The sequence below is a fragment of the Quercus suber genome, unplaced genomic scaffold (genome assembly GCF_002906115.3).
Source record: "Quercus suber isolate HL8 unplaced genomic scaffold, Cork oak 2.0 scaffold_19, whole genome shotgun sequence".
Classification (NCBI taxonomy): Eukaryota; Viridiplantae; Streptophyta; class Magnoliopsida; order Fagales; family Fagaceae; genus Quercus; species Quercus suber.
The window spans coordinates 356360-373098 of record NW_027069484.1 but is presented as its reverse complement, the minus strand read 5'-3'; the positions used below and the strand labels follow the sequence as shown (position 1 = coordinate 373098).

The following is a 16739-nucleotide window of genomic DNA, read 5'->3' as shown; positions in this document are numbered from 1 at the left end:
CTTGAAAAAACTCCCAGAAAAAACCATAATTTGGTCAGCCAATGGAAATAGTCTAGTCCAAAGAGGATCCAAAGTTGAGCTTACAATAGGTGGCCAGCTAGTTCTCTATGACACAAACGTTCAGCAGGTTTGGGCTACTGATGTTGCTGCTAGTGGAGTTAACTATGCATCCATGCTCGACACTGGGAACTTTGTGCTTGCAAGACAAGATTATGTCAACTTATGGGAAAGTTTTAACTCTTTCCGACTGACACCATATTGCAGAGTCAGAAGCTAAATCAAGGCAGGAGGATCCATTACTAAGACCTTCCATGAAGAATGTTCTGCAAATGTTTGGCGGTGCCACTGAAGTTTTAATGCCTCCATGTCCTTTCCCAACTACTTCAGTATAATCAATTACCTATAGGTATGCATCGATGCATGTTACTTGCTAGTGCTTGAACCATGTTTGGTTGTACTATTTTAGTCTAATGCTTGAAGCATACTTGGTTGTACTGTTTTAGATACTAGCTTGTTTGTTTCAATGTAGGAGTATGTTCACATGTAATCTCTTGTCAATTCGGTATTTTCTTAATGCAGCTGTCTAAAAATTTTAGTCCCACTTTCCCTTCCCAATTATGTTCTAATTTCATTTTGGAATACTATTTATAGAATATTAGAAAAAATGTCCCTCAAATGAAGAAAGAAAAAAAAAAAAAAAAAAAAAAAAAATCAGTTGATAGCCTCTACTAATACACAAGTGTAAAAAAGCTCACTTTTGGAGTCAATGAGTTAAGCCTCAAGAAAAAGGGAGGGGAAGATTCAAACTAGTGATCTCCATATTATAAGGCATAGTCTCTTACAGATTGCACTATATCTTGGTGTTGCACCCTTTTTTTCCCATAAAAGAGAAGCAAAGACGCTAGCACAGCAAGTACTACTCTTCATATTATAAAACAAAACAAAATATCATTTTACTAATATAAAGGATGACTAGGAACAAAGGTTGTGTGATTGTGATTCCTTTTCAGTTTTCACCCCACCATTTTTTTCTCTATTGTTCTTTTCAATTTTTGTACCGTTAATACTTCTATATCCCATCCATGAATCCTTACATGGCATTGACGAATAGTCCTAAATGCCCAGATCATCTTTGTATGCTATTTCGTCAAAAGGCAATTTTACAAAGGTGTAGGACGGTAGTTTTGATCTTGTGAAGTCTAGCCATATTTCATCTAAGAAGGCCTGCCGGAAAATATCCTGCACAGCAAAATATGTCAAACATAGTGACTCCAATTAGTTCTAGAGTCTAGTAGACACTAGACATTGTCCTGACCTTGTCAATTGGAGTTTCGTAAAATTAGTAGAGGGATTCTGCAGGTGAATCAAAATTCCACCTATAGCATGCTACTCAATTTTTCAATCCTTATGAATGATGGCATTAGCTGTTGAGTTTTATATCAGTTTTATTGTGGTTCAATACTCAACAGGAAAGGATTTTTATTTTTGCAGTGCCAAACAAAAACTTTATCCGGCAACCCCCTTTTTTTTGTTTGATACAAATTTGATATAAAGAATAACTTGACAAAGAATAGTTTGTCATTTTATTGAGACTATTGGGACACACATAATCATCATACATTTATGAGTATACCATTCCTGGATATTGCTTGACTTGCCAAACTGATAGTATTGACAATTAAACATGCATAAAGACTTAAGCAACTAGAAAGGTAAGTACATAAGAGGATTTACATTGAACTAATAAATGAGGATGGACCTGGAGGAACTGAGACCTCAATAGATCCTTCAATCATTTGTACCACTTTCTTCATTGTTGGCCTTAGTGATGGATCCTCCTGAATGCACCATATTGCAATCATCACATATTTCTCCAATCTCTTCATGTCATCTGTTGCCTCCACATCATTCTCCACTAACAGATCCAGTTTCTTGTCTTTATAGCAATCATATGCCCAGTCAGCTAGTACCATGTGATCCTCATCCTTTGCCTTTGCTTCAAAACTCTTCCTGCAGCAAATGAGCTCTAGCAACAAAATGCCAAAGCTGTAAACATCCACCTTGATTGTAATAGGCATGTTTCTGAACCATTCGGGTGCAACATACCCCTTAGTTCCCCTGATTCCAGTAGTAGTATGAGTTTGGTCCGTTTTCAAAAGCTTAGCTAATCCAAAGTCAGAAATTCTAGCTGTAAAAGAGTCATCCAGGAGGATGTTTTGCGGCTTGATATCACAATGTATGATTTGGGTGCTGCATTCTTCATGTAAGTAAAAGAGCCCTCTTGCAGTTTCTAATGCAATTTGAATTCTTTGGTACCAATATGGCCGCAAACCCCCAAATAGAAAGCTTGCTAGAGAACCATTACTCATGAATTCATATACAAGAAGCCGGTGCTGCCCCTCGTTGCAGTATCCTAGCAGTTGGACCAAATTTCTATGGTTTGTACTGCCAATAGCACTCACTTCAGCTTTGAACTCCATATCGCCTTCTTTCACCAAATCATTCATCCTTTTAACAGCAACTAGCTTTCTGTCCTCATCTTCTAGTACCCCTTTATAAACTTTTGCAAAGGCACCCCTTCCTAGCTCTTCCCTGAACCCATTTGTGGCTTTCGTTAGTTCCTCATAAGTGTAACTTTGCAAATTCATGCCTGGCATGAATGGGTATGTTTTGATGGCCTTTGATTTCCAATATTTGAAACGAAAAATAGGCAGAAAAGCAGCCATCAGGAAGAGCAAGTTCAGAAACATCGAGCTGCTAAGGAGCACTGACACAATAAGTATCACAGTTGAATGATTTTTCTTTTTCAAATCTGCACCTGAAGGGTTAGAAGTAGAATTATCTTTCCTAATTTTGATTAGAACTTTGCTTGCTGCGTTGTCGGGGTCCTTAATCCCATTTGAGAGAGGAATTTTCTTTTTCCAACACTGCCCACCTCCAAAAACAGCCACTGCACAAAAACAATCACCCAGACAAGCGTTCCTGCACCAATCCTCAGTTACGTTTACATAACGTCCATAATCGGAAAGGGGCCAATTTATACTTTCCATTTCACTTAAATCAAATTGATCTGTTTTTGATGATGCTTCATAACAACTTTGTGGAAGAAAGTCCTCTCTGCAACCTTTCATAACATCATTTGGATCAATGAGGGTGTATCTTGTTGGGCACTTGCAATTTGGTCTTCCATCCCCTCCTAGCTCACAGTAGCTGTTGAACCCACAAGCTCCACTGCCTATGTCTTCCGTAATTTCGCAAATATTTGGAGGCTTAACGGACAAAATGGACCAGGCATTTGAAGTATTAGTGCTGCTTTTTGGGTAGACATAATGTATAAGAACTCCATCATATTCCATGACTGCTCTTTGATAGAAGTCCTGTTTAGAAACAGAATTTGATGATACAGTCGTAAGTATGCTTCCGTTTGTAGCTGTGAGGTATATATAGCCAGACTCATTGAAGACCACCTGAAAGCCGCTGCCTATTGGCCAATAAACTGTATCAGACCAATCTGTAGGGAATGCTAAAGTTTGAAGCACAAGATTTCCATCTTTTTGTAGTGCAAACTGGAACCTGCCATTAGAGTAATTCGTTTCTGAGTAATGAGCCACAAGCTTGCTTCCCATACTCATTGTCTGTGTTGGTAATATTGTGTCTGTTGGATGATCAAAACTCTGCCACAAATGGCTACCGTCCTGGCTTGCCAGCACTAAGTTTCCGGTGTCAAGCATGGCTGCATAGACAACTCCTAAACCACCTGACTCAGATTGCCATATCTCTGTGCCTGTTGGTGTTGGGTCACTGAGTACCAATTGGCCGTCTTTGGTAATTTCAACTTTGGATCCTGTTGGCACTAGATTATCTCCATTGGCTGACCAGACAATGGTTTTTTCAGGTATTTTGTTGAACCATATGGCTAGTAGATAGCCTCCATTTCCAATTTGTTGGAAACCAAAAGCAAAGTCACCAGAAGGCGATGCCCAGTAAGAGCCGTTTTCCTGTGCAATAAGGGATAAGCCTAGAGATAGATTGCTGGATGTTTGAGCAGTGGTGGAATATGGCAGCAACAGAACAAGAAGCAATAAGGAGAGAAGATATGATGGTTGTAAAGCCATAGTATTAGGAGTTTATAATTGATACACTTTGTTGTATAAATGATAAACTGTATTATGACAAATCTACTGGTAGAGGAAGATTTGCATTTGGAACATTTTGTTACAAGTATTGGGCAGTGGAACACTTCGTTGTATAAATGATACACTGTGTGGTGAATTATAAACTTGTATGATGACAAAGACATCAAATTTTCTTCATTGACTTTGTTTTGATTCGCTGCTCTTAACCTGCTGTTGAGATTTACTGCTTTTTTATTTTCATTGAAGATTAAGACTACAAGCACGAAAATTTGCACTCTCTTAAAAATTTACACGTTTTTGAATTTAACCCATTGACTTCACTACGGTCCATCCACGTTGGCATGTTTGTGTTTGGCACAAAAGTTCCCATACCGTCAATTCCTTTGTCACCAAGGTTCTCTCCATTTGAATTGGGTTATTTCATGATTCAAATTTAATGTCACAAATCTTAAAATGTACTGGATTATCACTTCATTTAAAATTTTAAATGACATAATAGTCTATTTACAGTTAAATCTTAATCATTAAAATAGATGTAATTGAGAGAACTTGAAATATAGAAGATCTTATTCCATTGTAAAATTTTCAAAATGTTTATGATAACCTCACAAGAAAAATATGTTTCTTATAAGTTACTGCTCATAATCGTTATAGACCATTTTCTTGTTTATGGTGTGTGACTTTTCATACTTCAAAGCAATGTTGTGAATATCTACCCATTTTGATTTGTCTATTGGAAATTTGGAACGGAATATTTCGGTACTGGTTTGTCTATTGGAAATTTAGAACGGAATATTTCGGTACTGGTCTATTTTGGCGTATTGTTTAGGACTGTTTCTAGGTTACCGCATATATAATAGATTTTTTTTTATTTAAAAAAAATCTCAAATAAAATGAGCATGTTATTACTTGTGTGTGTATATATATAAAAGCAAAGACCTCGTGTGGGAATGTATGAGGTCCTGTTATGTGGCTCTTTAATTTTTTTTTTTTTTTTTACCTCTTTTCATTAAGTTTTTTGTATTGTAACCCAAAATATTACATTAACTTATTTTTACTGTTGTTTCGTTAATCTCTTATTAATTGCCTAAGCTTATACTATACCTTTCACTCTTTTTCATGACTTTTAGCATACCCACTGTTTTAGAATTAAAAGAAAAAAAGAAAAAAAAAATCTAAAACAGTATGGAGGAATATTGAAAATATTAATATTTGTTGTTACACTATTGCCTTTTTATTCATATGTAGTTTCTCTCTCTTTTTTGATCTTTTTTTTTTTTTTTTTTTTTTTTTTGATGGGATTCTTTTTTAATCTTTAACTCATTGTTGTGATAAAGAAAACTTTGCCATTGACTCATTATATAGTTTGAGTAGATACAATACTAATTTAATTTTTAATATCTCAAAATGTATATGTTTTTTTGCTCTAATTATTAAATTAGTTTTTTTTTAATATATGTAAAACATTCTCCAAAATTGTCTTACATAAAACTTCACAACATTATCTATGCATTGTATGGAAAACTTACTAGTTATATTTTAGTTGTTGTTCTCTCCAAAACAACATAAGAACAAAGTTATAGAAGTTGTTATTCTAGTAGCCATCAAATAGTTTTTTTAAAATTTATCTATTGTACTTTATTATTCTGATAGAGCTGAGCTATCTTGAAAAACTTAGAAGATATGGGTGGAAAATCTCGGATATGTTGGGTTATTGAGGAGTAAGGCTACAACAATTATTTTTATGTTAGCTATTTATTTTTAAGACTAACGACACTGACTTGCGCAGCAGTGGTGGTAAAGCGCAAAAGCTGCTTGAAACAACATGGCCTTCCTCCCAGAAGATTATGCCTGACCACAAGTAATCATAATTTTCCACTAAGAAAAGAAGATAATCTAGTATTTCTATAACACTCTTCCTGGAATCATCTTGGCAAAACATTGACTGAAAATTATTTTTAATTGTACTATATAGGATAAACCCTTCCCCAAGTAATTGGTTGTTTAACTGTTATGAGTCAACTCTATAAATCATTTTTTATTTCACTTAAAAGTAAGAATGGAAGTAATAAAATTTATTTATAAAAAAAGAAAAAAGGAAAGAACAAAGAACTAAGATTTTTTTTTTCTTTAACAGAGTTGTTATGCAAGTGACCATCTCTCTTTTTCTGACATCTTCTAGGAAAAACCACTGAAAATAAGAGCGGAGAGAAATGAACATTCATACATAGCCTCTTTTTGACATCAATTATACAATGTATTTTAACCAATTCAAACTAACAACTATGCCTCTTTAACTGTAGGAATCAGATGAAGCAAAAGGGGATTAGTCTCCAAACACCCTTTTTTTCTTGAAAATTTTTAACAAGCCAACTTAAGTGTGTGCTGTTGTAAAATAGCGGAAACTCAAAAATTATCAAGATTGATTGTGAAAATATTTTAGGCCTAAGAAATATCTCAAACAAACAATAGGAACGAAAAAAATAAATCAAAAGAGAAATAGACACAAAACACCAAAAATTATGTGGTTGGGCAATAGCCTACATCCATAGGCAACAAAGAAGAATTTTACCATATCAAATTTGGAATAATACAAATTGATGTAGAGACCCTCTCACAATCCCTTATTCTAAATACACTCAAATAGGTCTCTCTCACAAATATAAACTGTTAGATTCTAAATATTTAAGTTAAATATTTAGATTCTAAATTTATGAATGTTGGCAAATCGAGAATAAAAACATGTCTAGATTAGGTGTTAGACATTGCTCAAGTTTATTCAAGTCAAGATTCAAGAATAGTCAAGCTGCAAAAAGAAGAGTTCAGAATCTGTGAAGCTCAATCGATCGAAAGAAAGACTCGACTGATCAAAAGTCGTATTCTGCAGATTTCAAATCAAGCTCAAAAGCCCACAAAAACATTTAAGGTTTGTGTCCTACACTATCTAGCATAAAAGGAAAACCCTAAATATGTTTTAAAAGTTCTTGGAAGTTTTGTGAGTAACTCCTATGAGATTTGTGAGGCTTCCATAGCCTTCTAACTCTACAAGCATCTATCGGAAGCTAGATCTACAATCAAGAACTAGTTGGCCAATGAAATTAACATTTCATGTCTGTGTATCTTTTTTAGCTTTGATGAGCTACTTTTTACAGTTTGTTAGTTTGTGCTTTGTAGTGCTTAATTGTGCAAGCTGTTTATAGTCTTTAAATAAACGATCTTAATTTTGGTGTTACTACTGACAGTGATCTAAACCTTTGAGTGAGATCTCAAAGTCACAAACGTGGGTGTTTGTGTGTGATAGATTTAGATAGAAGAGTCCATGGATTTGAAGTTACACGTGGTTGTGCAAGTAAGTACTATAAGAGGTAGCTTTAGATTTTAGGGAGAAAATCTATTGTAAAACTTCCATTCTATCATAGTAAATTTGTTTACCTTGAGGATAGTTAGGTTGACTTCTCCTTAGATTTTTTACTTTGAAACTGATAATTTCATTGGTTTTCCTAAGTCATCATATTACTTGCTTTCTTTACTTCTTTGCACTAAGTAATATGATTGTATGTGTTTAACTTAGATATCAAAATAAACCTAAGTATCAGCTTGGTAATTAATTAATTGGGTCAAACAATCTAAGTATACATATGTTTAAACAAACAAACACAAACCAAAGAACCAAAGAGAATGTAGACACGCACACAAACAAATTTGATTTTTCATGACAAACCCCAATTATACTATTAAAGTTGACATGGTCGTTACAATTAATCAAATGTGTTGTCCAAACACACATGCAAACAACATAAAATATAGCAGAGATTAGAAGAGATGACTATCTATTGTGCCTGACTTTACATTTGAAATGGGGCTACTAAGGTAAATACAGTTAAGTCAAATCCTCTCTTTCCACCACTAATCCGCTAAATTGTCATTAAGCAGCTACAAACATATACTAAGCAATCATGCTTGGTATTTTCTTCACCTAAAGACTTAATTAAGTTTTCAAATACTCAATTTAATGACTTCTCTGGTTTTTTAAACATTGACTCAGTTTTTCATACAGTTAATGCAAGCATGTAACCACATCTTCACTCCCCGTGATGGGCTAAACTAACGTCTTTATTAATCATATATGTATAAGAATCTTTCCCTAAAAGCAAGAAAACCCATTATAAAAAAGGAACTTCTTTGGTTGGTTTTTAATGTATTAAAGAAAGCAGAATCATAAACAACTACTGTACCATTCTACTAATAATTGCTTTCTAAAATTAAGGCTGTATATTGAGTATTAAAATTAAAGAGACACAGTCACGTACAAGCTTTAATATCCTCGGTCAAAAACTCATTGTTTAAACAAAGTAGGTGTGAAAGTGAAAGTGAGAAAACAACCGGACAAAAAAAAAAAATAATAATAATAATAATAATAATAATATTCAACTATGTTTGTCGACGTCATCAACATGCAAATATATATAATCTTAGAATTCTGTAGATTTCTATTTTGTTCTAAAAAAATTAAGACTTCGGTAATGGATTTGCATCATGATACATTGATACAGAGGAACAAAAACAGCACTAGAATAAAAATGTACAAGATTAGGAATCTACTTTGTGTTCTCCAAGCTAAAAGTTCATAAAGAAGTTAAGAGCAGAGACTTCATGTGAGAGTGCATGAGGTCCTACTATATGTCACTCTAATGTTGCATTTAGTAGTTTTTGTACCTCTTTTCATTAAGGTTTTTATTTATTTATTTATTTTATAGCTACCCAATAGATTATAGTAACTTCTTTTTATTATTATATAAAATATGGGCCACTCTTGACAATTAGACCAAAAGTTATTCTCTACAAAATGGACTGCATTTTAAAAATTAACCAAACCTTATGAAAAACTTAAGTGCAGTTATTACCTTATATATTGTGATCCAAGTCTGACCCTATCTACGCATAAATCAAAACCAAAACTCTTAAGTCTTACCTACTTACAAACTCTCTTCCTCCTCTCCCATGTATAAATGATACTTCTAGAAAATCTTATTCTCATGAAATCATGTCTTTATTTTGTATAAATGATACTTCTATAAAATCTTATTCTCACAAAATCATGTCTTCATTTTTCTCCAGTTTCAATTTAATACGCTTTTTTCTATTAATAATGTTCAATGCAATTTATGCAAACAAATTCTCTCTGTCATCAATCAGTGTAACAAAAAAATATATATATAATCTTGAGATCCCTGAGGTTGCTAAAATAATTGACAAGTGCATATTTCTAAAATTTATAATAACAAAAAACTCTAATAAATAGCATATGCTATCTCAAAAAATTCCATTTACTTAATATTTTCTTTAAAAAAAATTCAATGATAGGAATGGTCAAAAACATAATCCTATACAAGAAATACCAAAAATACATGCAAACAATTTTCATAGGAGGATTTACTTTAAAGATTATGAAGACAATAGCAAAGATAGAATGCATTGAATGAAATCCTACGAAATAGGTTTGTTAATCATTTCAAATTATACTCATCATTTGCATAAAAAATAATATTACATCATATTATTTACATTAAAAAAATACACATTAATTTTAAAGTTCATTGCAAGATGCGAACTACTAGGGTATTGCAACAATAAGTAACATTGATACAACAGTGGGTTGGTATTACATTTTGTCGTACTTTGTGAAAGGAATGTCAATCCATAAGCATGATCATTTTGATGTGCAAAATGTGAACAAAAACAAATCTTTCTATCCCAAGGTTAGAGCACTCACATTATTTATAATATTTATAATATATTCAGCTCACTATAACTATTATATATATACAATTGCAAACTACTTTAGATACAAGATTCAAATTAAAGTTTTCAATGCAATTGGTAAAACAACTTTTGTGATATTTGATCGAAATGCTGAGAAAATCCTAAATAAATCTACAATAGATTTTGCTGGAAAACAAACTAAGGTACAACTTATTTAAATTATTGTAAAACTATTGATATTGGAGAAGGAATCCCACATGATTTGAAAAAAAAAATTAAGGAAAAAAATGGATTTTCCTACTTCATTTGAATGAATTCTATTTTAAGGATAGTTTTGAAAATTACATAATTGTTAAGATTTTTGATGCACCTTCAAATGACAAAAAGGTATGGAACAAAAAAAAAAAAAACATAATCCAATATGCTATATTAATTCTTTTGGCTGCACTATTCCAAAATTAACGAAAAATATATAAAAAGGAACATTTACAAAAAATTGTCACATCATTAAAATTTAATATGAATGCAAATACCTACAAAAATCTTAGTGACAAAGTCCAAAATTTGTAAGATCCAATCAAGAATCTCCCGATGCTAATTCATTAGTGATTAACATAAATGATGCAACAAAAGAAAAAAGTGATGAAAGCTCAAAATTGAACAAATATGGATGGACTAAACTTCAAACTTTGAAGACGAAGAAACAAATGATGATAACATATCCCTCAACAAGCTTTACAAGCGTCACCATACCGCAATAACAAATTTATTCCCTCGATTTCTCCTCCTCACCTAAACCTTTCATTATTTTTTTCTTCCTCATCTCACTGTTTGTGCTCTCTCCGGTTTTCTCATCTTCTTCATGTTTTCTCTCTCAAAATGCCACTGCATCATCTTGTCTTTCAATATATTTTCACCTCCCCTATTCATATATACATATACCAAAGAGCTCTTATTCTCATCTTTTTACTTTTTCTTTCCCCTCTAACGTGGCCTGTGCATCATATTTTTCTTCATTTTTTTCACTTTTGCATTTTAGTCAAATCTTTAATTTCGGCCGGTATAAACCGAAACACCTAAAATGGGCTGATATTTCATCCAAGGTGGAATAGGGGGTTATCATTCTAGTTTGCATACCAACATGAGATTTTCCAACTGGAATGAAACAGAATCCATAAAAATGCTTCAAAGGACAAGCCATTATTTTTCTATACAAGTGAGACAAAAAGATGATGATTATAAAAATGCTAAATTGCAAACTACACCTTTAAAGTTTGGGGCTATTTGGATTTTACACCTTGAAGTTTTAGAATTGAATTTTATCCTTTAAATTATAGGGGTGTTAGCTTTTACAACCCCAAATTATGAAATTTTAGGTTATAAAATCCAAACACCCTCAAACTGTAGGGAATAAAATCCAAACACTCCAAATTTTAGAGGATAAAATTCAAATTTTGAAACGTTAAGATATAAAATTCAAACACCCCAAAAATTTAGGGGGTAAAACCCAAGTTCTGAAACTCCAGAGTGTAAAATCCAAACACCCCAAACTTTAGAAGTATAATTTTTAATTTAGCCTTATAAAAAGTAAAAGTAATTAATCCATGTCTCCAATGTGACATTTTATTAGTAAAAATATTTCTTTGAACTATTTTTAAATTTAAAAAAGAAGCATTATAAGGCTTCTTTTATTAGTCAAAAAGGTCGGCCATTCAATAATGGGAAGATATTTTTTAGAGGAAGCATTATTGGAGTAGATTGATAATGATGTCAAGAATATCTTATTATGTTGCGTGTAGAATGGTCCTATAACTTTGCTAAATATATATATATATATATATATTTTTTTTAGAGAGTTTCAACCTATGACATCCACTCCTGATAATAGCTCTTTATCATCGATCAAGACACTAATCAGTTTTTGGTGTAGTGGGGATTGAACTCTAGATCTCTTATTTAACTATCAATGACTTTACCAATTGAACTAATTGAAACCTACTATCACTTTGCTAAATAGAACCTTGTGTTAGAAGATCAAATTTTGATTTCTTTGTTGGGTAGTGTTAACGGGCAGTAAGTTGCTGGTAAAGAAATAACTTTATGTCAAATTATTTTGCTTTATGTTAGATTTTTTACTAGCTCTATATATAGAGTGTAGAGCCAATAGAGCCAACCTTTTGAGTTCTATTTGTCATTTCTGTAATATTTTTGCAATCCTCTCATTAGTTTATTCTAATTTTTTTATTAGGTGGGACATTCTTAATGAGCACCTTACGATGCTTGTTAATATTTTTCTTATTTGTTTTGGCAAAAGTTTGAATCAACCTTATTTAGTTGTTAAATTTTGGTCGTGTTGAATGAATTGCAATACCTACTATCCATACCTATCTTTTGAGAGTTGGGTCAACCTGATAATGCCAACTCAATCCCTAGGCAATTGCCTTATAATAGAAAAAAGAAAAAAAGAAAAAAAAAAGACTATGATATAATAATAATAAACTATGGACATCTTCTTTGAAAACATCAAGAGGTGCTAGTTCAACTATAATGCCCCATAATCTATGTGGGGGGGAAAGGCCCAACCTTACGTAGTGGGCCTAGAGCCCAATGTGAAGGTTATTGTATGTCCGAAGAGGCTAAAATTGTTGAGGAGTACTTCGCATGAAAGAAAGATACTTGGAAGTGAAGAAGATCCGTTCGAAAAGAGCACCAGCGTTTCGAAGAGATAATTCTCCTTGGATGTAAAGATTCTTGGTCATATAAATATCTAGGGGGTTCGAATGAGTTTACTAATGACTTCAGCAGTCTGGATAAGTTTTGGACATGCCTGGAGATAAGAAGAATTGAGAAATATCTGAAAGGAAAAGCCGCCACCACCGTATTAAATGCACTGCAGCAACTTTTCTGGCTGCATTTATGTGGAGAAGACCCCTGAACAGTATAACCTTAGTTACCGCCACTCGCAAAAAGCTAAGGAAGATATATGACATGACATGCACTCTAGTAGGTACCTAGATGAAGGACAAGTGGACGATGGGGATGATAGGGAAGGATGCTATATAAAGAAGAAGAGCTCCTGATAAAAGGGGGAGAGAGAGACGATAGAGAAAAAGAAATAAAGGTTTTACTGTAGCCTTAAGAACTGTAACCAGTATTCAATTTATCATAAGTCTCTTCGAATTTTAGCTTATTTGATCTTTACGTGTATTTTTATGCTGGTTTATACTTGGACGTTGTGATCAACTGTTGTGAGCTCCACAGTCAACCTAGCTCTATCATCCACACTCTACAAATTTATTGTTTTGGGCTTGGGCCACAAATCCTAACACTACAATCTATAATACATTAATAATTTAATACTATACTTTTATAACATCATAAAATAAAATATATTCAAGTTCTATAATATAACGTGTGCGTTTAGGTTAGGATTAAAAATTAAAATTATTTCATTATTCAGCTTATTTTTTTTTACTATTCATGGGCTCCACTGCACTTTTTGGCACTTTTCATGAGTTTCACTTACTATTTCAACAAACTTTACCTTTATCTACAGTACTTTCAACAATAATTTTTCAGTTTTGCCAAAATAAGCGGTATCCAAACACACTCGTTAACATCTACTTTCATCTAAAAATAAGATCTACTTACTTGGCTTTTCAATCCATATGAATGATGGCAATGGCATTAAGTCATTAATGTGGTGTTTGGTACGGGGGAAACCACATTACTCCTGACATCTAGATTTCTAGGAATGTGATTCCTAGGAATTACATTCCTAAGAATCTAGTTATTCCTATGTTTGGTTTATTCTTAAGAATTTTAAATGAATTATTTATTTTTCCCATTCTATCCTTAGATTTGAATATGAACTACCAAGTCATTTAAAAAAAAAGGGTTAAAATTGTCAATTTATAAAATACAATTTCCTTTAAACTTGGGAATCTAGATTCCCACATGTTTTTAAGGGAATCCACATTCCTATTGAGAGGAGTTTAAGTGGGGAATCCAGATTCCCCTGGTATTTGATTCCCTAGCATGATTTGTAACCAAACATGAAAATCTTTAAACATTCCTGGGAATCCTAAAACATTACCCTATACCAAATGCCACATAACTATTGGGTTTTGTAATAGGTTAGTTGTAATCAAATGCTTGAATAGAAAAGATAAAATTTGCACTACTGATAGGAATTTTTTAATCTAGGAACCATTTTATTGTGTGATAAAATTTTATATAAACAATTACTTGACATAGAATAGTAGTCATATTTATAGACAGTCGGGATGTACAAACATTTATCATACATACATTCATCAGAACACCAGGTCTATAGCAAAGCTGGTGACTTAAACATCCAACCTTGCCAATCTTCTCTTCAAAATCAATACACAGGTTCAAAGTTAGTCTCAGCGGGCAATGAACATGAACTTACAATCACCCATATAAGTAAATTTCAACTTAGGACACATTCCTTCAATTTCAAACTTGAAAGATTCTGCATGAGTCCAAAATTTCATCTAATCTTATATATGCTCTTCATTTATACAAAATAATATCTGATGGTGTTACTTTGATGCTCAACACCTCTCTACTCAGGACAGTCCTAAAAGGAAGGTACTTTACCGAGGCAAGAATGAACATGGATTTGTATCCCATTCATTGCTCTGCCTTGTCAAGTATCACCTCCTCACTTTTCTATTTCATCTATCAATTTGGTTGAGGAAGTTAAACTAATCTTGGGGCAAGATCGATTACGTTAAGTTAATGTTGCAAACCATGACAAATTGTAAGTCTTGTTGTAAGAAAGTAGTTTGGATCTTGCTAAACCTAGCTAGATCTAATCTAAGAAGGCCTGCCTGAAAAGAACCTGTACGGCAAAATATGTCGATGATAGTGGCTGCAACTAGTTCTAGAGTCTAGTAGCCACTATTCATTGTCCGGACCTTGTCAATTGGAGTTTCCAAAATTTGGTATTGGAATTTTGTAGGTGAGGAGAATTTCTGCCTATGGCATATTACTCGGTTTGTCAATCCTTATGAAGGTTGGCATTAAATGTTGGGTTTTGAATTAGTTTTATAGTGGATCAATACTCAATAGAAAAGACACATTTTTGCAGTACAACAGGAAAACCATCTAGCACCCCCCCCTCCCCCCCCCCCCCCCCTCCCTTCCGCCTTTTTTATATATACAAATTTCATATAAAGAATTACTTGACACAGAAAAGTGTCATTTTATTGCAAATATTGGGACATATGGGTAATTATTATTCATACTAGCTGCGAACTTGCGCATTGCATGTGATAATCATTTTTATAGTAGTTTTATTAATTTTTTTTTTTTTTACAATTTACACTAATTTAATAAAGAATAATTTATTTCATAATCATATTTTTATTTATTATAGGAATAATCATAAATGTAATATAAGAATAATCATAAATCATAAACATAAATTTTGTCGTACCAAAATGAAAATAATACAATTTTTCTCAGAAATTCAAAAGGCAAGTTAATGAAAATATTCATTATTTAATAAAAGTTATTTATAACATTTTTTGAATCATTAAAAAGAATATAAAATTTGGAAATTACTCTTTTAGTTTTAAACAAACTTTCACAAACCTTTTTTTTTTTTTTTTGCCTACAACCCAAAACACCGAAAAACGTAAATAAGAAAATTAATAAACTTAACAATGATTAATTGGACCAATTAGGAAAAACAATTTGTCGTTGATAATCTATTAAGGTTATTTTCTTTACAGAAATTGTAATTTCATTCACCAAAAACATATTATCAAATAAACAATTATTATCAAAATCTAAGAATTAAATTTCTATATATGCATTGTTATAAAATAATAATAATAATTAAAGTAAAATTGCAAAAGCTTAAATTTGTCACCCATTTGATTATTTTCATTTGGCTAACCTTTGCTTTTCTCTAAATAAATAGCATTATAGAGTTCTTCTAATACAATTGTGGGTACCTAGGCATGCTCGAAACGTCCTAGGCATGCGTGGCAACGTCCTAGTCATGCTTAGAAATGTCCTCGAACGGTGTTCTAGGAGTCCCACATCGAAGGAAAACCCCCCCACTACTTCCTTCGCTTCAAAGCTTATAAGGCAGCAAGTGGGGGGGGTTTTCCTTCGATGTGGGACTCCTAGGAGACCGTCCGAGGACGTTTCCAAGCATGCCTAGCACGTTACCACGCATGCCTAGGACATTGCAAAATCTGTCCGAGGACGGCCTAGGTGGTTGCATGCATGCCTAGGATGTTCCGAGCATGCCTAGGTACGCACAACAACTATTAAGAGTACTTTGTCCACCACAAAGGATTAAAAAATAAAAATAAAAAATTAGTAAATTCCCATAGTTTAACATCTAAATTAAGCACCATACAAAATAATGATGTATAATAAAAAAATTTCCAAATTACAATAAATACCAAATTATCCAAATCATGCTATGTAATAGAATGCTTTTATATTTTTATATGTTATATTTAATTTTTTATAATGCAATAGGATAAAATTTAACAATCAAAGAGATATTATATTTTTATATGCTATATTTAATTTCTTATAACTCAATAGGATAAAATTTAACAATCAAAGAGAACAAAAAAAAAAAAAAAATTAGAAAACAAAACTAAATCGCATTAACCTAAAGTAGAGTTTTAAAGAATATACAAAATTATCAACCTAAAGTAAAGATACAAGAAAAATAAAAAATCCACCAAAAAATTGAGAGAGAGAGAGAGAGAGAACCTTTTTTTTTTTTTTTTTTTTTTTTTTTGTGAATGAAAACTATGCATAGAAATGGAAGAGATAATGACG

At 32.5% G+C, this 16739-nt stretch overlaps 1 protein-coding gene across 1 annotated transcript; it reads right to left on the bottom strand.

Moving 5' to 3' along the window:
* Nucleotides 1-1560: 1560 nt before the first annotated feature.
* Nucleotides 1561-4130, bottom strand: LOC112025547 (G-type lectin S-receptor-like serine/threonine-protein kinase LECRK2). Its single transcript, XM_024058218.2, has one exon. It carries the CDS (start codon nt 4113-4115, stop codon nt 1731-1733), a length of 2385 nt encoding a protein of 794 aa, XP_023913986.1. The 5' UTR covers nt 4116-4130; the 3' UTR covers nt 1561-1730.
* Nucleotides 4131-16739: the final 12609 nt, after the last annotated feature.